Source organism: Triplophysa rosa, unplaced genomic scaffold, assembly GCF_024868665.1.
Source record: "Triplophysa rosa unplaced genomic scaffold, Trosa_1v2 scaffold139_ERROPOS793776, whole genome shotgun sequence".
In the NCBI taxonomy this organism is placed as follows: Eukaryota; Metazoa; Chordata; class Actinopteri; order Cypriniformes; family Nemacheilidae; genus Triplophysa; species Triplophysa rosa.
In genome coordinates this window covers 479470-485469 of record NW_026634143.1, presented here as the reverse complement: position 1 = coordinate 485469, position 6000 = coordinate 479470, and the positions used below count along the sequence as shown (strand labels likewise).

At 38.3% G+C, this 6000-nt stretch overlaps 1 protein-coding gene across 1 annotated transcript; it reads right to left on the bottom strand.

The window, feature by feature from the left end:
* Positions 1–596: 596 nt before the first annotated feature.
* Positions 597–5607, bottom strand: LOC130549601 (protein NLRC3-like). The gene is given in 8 exon segments (XM_057326864.1): positions 597–2412; positions 2534–2581; positions 3111–3209; positions 3427–3522; positions 3705–3791; positions 3959–4072; positions 5087–5185; positions 5468–5607. Coding segments are annotated over 7 exon segments (2322 nt in total). The 5' UTR covers positions 5149–5185; positions 5468–5607.
* Positions 5608–6000: the final 393 nt, after the last annotated feature.

Here is a 6000-nt window from a genome sequence, read left to right as displayed (position 1 = left end):
ATACCAAGTATTGTAAATTTAGCATTTATGTGACAGGTAGTCCGTCTTTGCTCTCGGTTGGGGATGGAATTGTCTGAGCTGGGCCGGCCAGATGGTCGCCTTTTTCTTGGGTGGTGATGGAATTGCCTTGGATGGAGCTGGATGGTCAGTCAGTCCGCAGGCTCTCGCAGGAGGATGGCACGGGATTTTCGATGTAGCTGGCGTAATCTCTAGTTGTGGATGGGCATATGACGTTCATCTGGNTATGAGCGCTGACCACTGAGCCACAGCCACAATGAAAATGTATTTAATTGGCATTTATTTTCAGAAAATTGAAACGGGACAAAACACTCAAAATTACATTTTTGATATTTTCAGATATAGAATACATAGAAAGCTTTCACGCATCTTAGCATGCTTACCAAGTCTTTCACTTGGTGTCATTCCTAAGATTTGTTTCTGTTGGAATTGAATGGACATAATACATGTATAGAAACACAGATTTAAAATAAAGCTGAAGTGCTCTCTTAATTTTTCTGCTTCTGTAATTGCTTCATACATACAAACACACCACCATACACTTCTGTACAAACACATCTAATGACTGAACTTGTGACTTACCGAGCAGATTTTGATGCGTCAACCACAGGCCGCAGCTTCAGAAGAACTTCATCTGGTGTCATGTCGTCTTTTTTTCTCAATGGGCTTATGTATTTATTCAACTCAAACACATCTAACTGCTCTGAGGTCAGTAAAACAAACACCACTGCTGACCACTGAGACGAGGAGAATCTGCTGCTTGATAGATTTCCAGATTTGACAAACTCCTGCACTTCATTCACAAGAGACTGATCACCCAGTTCATTTAAACAGTGAAACAGATTGATGGATTTCTCTGGTAATGGATTCATTCTTATTCAGATTTTAATGTACTCAACCGTTTTCTCATTGCTCCAGGAGTCGTTCACTGTGAGTGTCAGAAGATCCTGCAGAAGTTTCTGGTTGGACTCCAGTGAGAGACCCAGAAGAAATCTGAGGAAAAGATCCAGATGACCATTCTTACTCTGTAGAGCTTTATCCACAGCTCTCTGATGCACATCTGATATAGTGTCACAGCTGAACTCATCTGAATGTTTAGAAGGTAAACTTTGAATAAGCACATCCTCATTATAAAGCAGGAATGAGAAGAGCACATGTAGAGCTGCTAGATGCTCCTGAACGGTGAGATGAAGAAAGCAGTAAACTTTCCCCTGATACAAGCCAAACTCCTCTCTGAAGATCTGAGTGCACAATCCTGAGTACACGGATGCTTCTGCTACATCAATGCCACACTCTCTCAGGTCTTCATCATAGAAGATTAGATTGCCTTTCACAAGCTGCTCGAAAGCCAGTTTGCCCAGTTTCAACATCAAGTCTTCATCATTCTTCTCATAGTCCTTCTGATGTTTGATGTTTGTCTGAATGATCAGGAAGTGCGTGTACATTTCAGTGAGAGTCTTGGGGATCTCTCCTTCACTCTTGGCTTTTCTTTTTGTCTTGCTCAACATTCTCTCTAGAACAGTGGCAGAAATCCAGCAGAACACTGGGATGTGACACATGTTGTAGAGGCTCCTGGATGACTTCAGGTGTGAGATGATTCTGTTGTTCAGACTCTCATCACTGATTCTCTTTCTGAAGTATTTCTCCTTCTGTTTGTCAGTGAAGCCTCGTACCTCAGTGACTCGATCGACACACTCAGACGGGATGAGATCGGCTGCTGCTGGTCTGGAGGTGATCCAGATGAGAGCGGAGGGAAGCAGATGCCCCGCCATGAGGTTTGTCAGCATCACGTCCACTGACACCGATTCACTGACATCACACAACCTCACACGGCTGCGAAAATCCAGAGACACGCGACACTCATCCAAACCATCAAAGATGAACAACACTTTATAATCACCGCTGGAGATTTCCATTTCTTTTGTCTCTGGGAAGAAAAAAAGAAGAAGCTCCAGAAGACTCAGTTTTTGGTCTTTCATGAGATTCAGCTCTCTGAAAGGAAGTGGAAATATGAGGTGGACGTCCTGATTCTCTTTCCCTTCAGCCCAGTCCAGAATGAACTTCTGCACAGAAACTGTTTTTCCAATGCCAGCGACTCCCTTTGTCAGCACACGTCTGATGGGTTTGTCTTGTGCAGGTAAAGGTTTAAAGATGTCTTTGCATTTGATCGGTGTGTCCTCTGTTTCTGTTCTTCTGGATTGGGTCTCAATCTGTCTCATCTCATGTTCATTACTGATCTCTCCACTTTCTCTCTCTGTGATGTAGAGCTCTGTGTAGATCTTATTCAGCAGTGTTGGGTTTCCCTGCTTTGATATTCCCTCACACAAACACTCAAACTTCCTCTGTAGATTTGATCTGAATGTGTTGAGGACTTCAGGAGACTGAGAGTCACAGCTGTAACATTAAAATAACACTTCAATATATAAACAGTTTTGTTGTTTTTGATTAATATAATGCACAGAAGACAAACAAAAAGGTCTTGAGATCAGTTGAGATTATGAAATATGCTTCAGACCTGTGACAGTCAGGTTCTGCTGGTTTTAATCTGCTCTGCTGGTCTGGTCTAAAACAGAAAATGAAGAGAAACATTTACACACTGAATTGACAGTTGACAACCTACATCACAGTTTATTGTCATATTTTGTACATGAACCACAGACATAACACCTGATATAATCAGAAATATATGGTACATACAGTATATTTATTATATGACTATGTAAGTAAAAACATGTAAATCTTCCTTAAAAAAACTAAAATATTAATCTCATCAACATTTATTCATTTGTGTGCAAATTAGGTCAGTACAGCATCAAGTTTATACATGTGCTTTTATTTTGAAAGTAGTTTCTTGTTGTCTGTGACTTTTTCTAAGCATCTATTTTTGTCAGCAAAGATCAATTTTTAGGATGTATATTATGTCATGAGTTAAAAAACAGACATTTATAATGAATGTATTAACTTAAATTCTTAAATTTAACAAATTTGTATCAGATTTGTGATATATTCTAAACAGGCTTCCACGATAAAAATGTTTTATATTTTTTTATTTTTTGGCCTATAAATCATAAATATTTAAGGAGACTCATTACCTTAAAACTGGCAAATTGTTGTTTCCAGCGAAGTTAGATGGAGGATCCAAAGACTGATGACTCTTCATAGACACAGCGCTGGGTTCTGGTGGATCTGATCTGTGCATTAGAATTAAACACAACATCAAGTCGCTGTATTTGGGAGTAGAAATTTATCTTACACCTGATAAAATAATTCCTTTAGCTATAAGCAGAATATACTCATGCTGAAATAAAGACATAAAGACAAGAATCATTTAGTAATTTAGCAGACACTTTTCAAGAGAAACTATTTGTTATAGTTTCTATTTTCAATATCGTTCAGTACATCATTTACCTAAACCCAAGATCAGTTTGTTTATTGAAGTTAGATGGAGGATCCAAAGACTGATGACTCTTCATAGACACACCGCTGGGTTCTGGTGGATCGGATCTGTGCATAAGAATTAAACACAACACAGTCACTATATGTGGGAATAGGAAATGTGGTTGATGAACTTCCTTATTATTTTCATGCTGATACAGCCTTTATACAGAATCAAAGAGAAACTATTTGTCATTTGTTTCAACAGGGATTATGTAATAAAATGAACATATGTTTACTACAGCATTTACCTAAATCCATGATCAGTTTGCTTCTTAAAGTTAGATGGAGGATCCAAAGACTGATGACTCTTCATAGACACACAGCTGGGTTCTGGTCTGTGCATTAGAATTAAACACAATATTAAGTGAGAGTGGATTCAGAAATGTAAATGAATGACTTTTGTAATGTACTGACTGATTACTATATGGATTTGGATTATTTTAATAAATTGTTGAAGACATTACAGCAAGCAGAAACTGTTGATAAAGATAGTTCAAGTTACCTAAACCCAAGATCAGAGTGTTTTCTGAAGTTAGATGGTGGATCTAGAGACTGATGACTCTTCATAGACACACAGCTGGGTTCTGGTGGGTCTGATCTGTCCATCTGGATTAAACTGATCAAACGTTTGTTAATTTATGTCATCTGTTGAATTCCACCAATACGAAATAATGAAATGACGACATTCAGACTTGAAAATATTTTATGTTCTTGTGTGTCAATTGTTTTATTAAAAGATATTTTATATAGAATTGACGTTTCTCTGATATGATACATTGTGGATCGAAGTTTATTAAATATTTTCCCCCCAAAAGTAAATTTTCAGGACAACAGTGAATGACATGGAGCATAGCAGCAGAGACATTTATATTAAACGTTACTAAACACAACCTACAGTAAAAATCGCTGGGGGTTTAAGTTAAGTCTATTTCATTTGGCAAATGTTTCTTAAAGGGGTCATATGGTGGAAGTACGTGTTTTTCTGTGGTTTTGGTGTGTTATGAGTTGCCCATGTATGTATTAGACACGTAAAATTGCACAAATGAAAGTATGGGAACAAAAGATGCGTTCTATCTAAAAGCGAATGCACAACCGGACTTGCCTGAAACGACTCGTGTAACCACACCCCGGCGAATCTACGTAACTTCGTAACATGATTTGACTAGTTAGGTGGGCGTAATTGTAAATCTCATTGTATCGCCTGTCAGTACAATTGCTTTGGAACCTGATGTTCCGAATATGGTAAGAGGCGTTACATTTCCGTGAAATGCTTGCAGTATTTGACCAATCACTACGCACTGGTGAACTGACCAATCCAATCATAGCACACCTCGCTTTTCAGAGCGATGAGCTTTGTCAAAAATCAGCACGTTTCAGAGAGGCGGGGCAAAGAGGAGATACAAACATGCACAGTATGTGGAAAATACAGCGTTTTGTAAACTTTAAATGGTGTATACACATTGCGTTACATCTAAAACAAACAATAATATTCCTTTTAGCCGTGCAATATGACTCCTTTAACTATCAAATATCATCATAGTACACCATCATTACTCTTGAAACAATTCTAAAGCCACACTTGGAATAAGTAATAACAGAGCTAATAGAAAAGTTGTATATATCTTTATACCCAAAGCAAGATGACTCGTGTTCATCATTAAGGTTGTGATGATGATCCACAGTATCAGACATCGCGGCATTCTGTTGACAGACAGGTGTCTGGATTTACCTGTAACATCAGACACAACCTGTTGTTTCTACGCGTATATGATAATGATTGACAAATCTACGTCCAAGCACCCATTTAATTCTCATGAAGTTTCGACGGTTTCGAAACAGATTCGTGGTCCCAAATTATTGAATTAAAAGGTTCAAGTAGGCCACATTTGTGCTTGTTCACATTAATAGTAAAGCTCCATTCAAACAACACAGAGCACAACTGTGTGCAGCTTCAAACACGTCAAAACGGCGAAATAAAAATATTTGTATAAATGAAACACGTGACACTTACCTGTGGCGAATTAACGCTAGATATGGGCCATCAATACATTCACAGTTCAAGCAAAAATCAAGATCTGACCCATGCAAAATTGTATTATAAACAGGAAGGCCTATTCCGATGTTTACTTTCACTATAGGCTTGTTTGAGATGCGCCGCGCCGCGCCCCGCCCCGCCCCGCCCGAAAAGAAGACGAGTAGGCGGCTGCAGTAAGGGGAGGAGTGAAGTGCACACTAAAGCCTGGCTCAGAGCATCCGTCTTAATGGGTTTACTATTTTTAGATGTTGACATCACATCTATATACATTTAAATCTCTTTTTCAAGCACTACAAAAATAGGTTTGCCCTTTGTAAACTTGCATTTATGAATGTGAAATTTCCAGATAAGAAAACGTTGGGGGGTAAAGTTGTGTTTATAAATAAGACTAAAGGTAGCAAGTACAAAAATAAAAATGTAGAAAGTTTGATTGGAAGTTTTTTATTTCATAACTGCACATTAAAAGACATTATAAGACACCCAAACTACAGGATAATATTAAGATTATC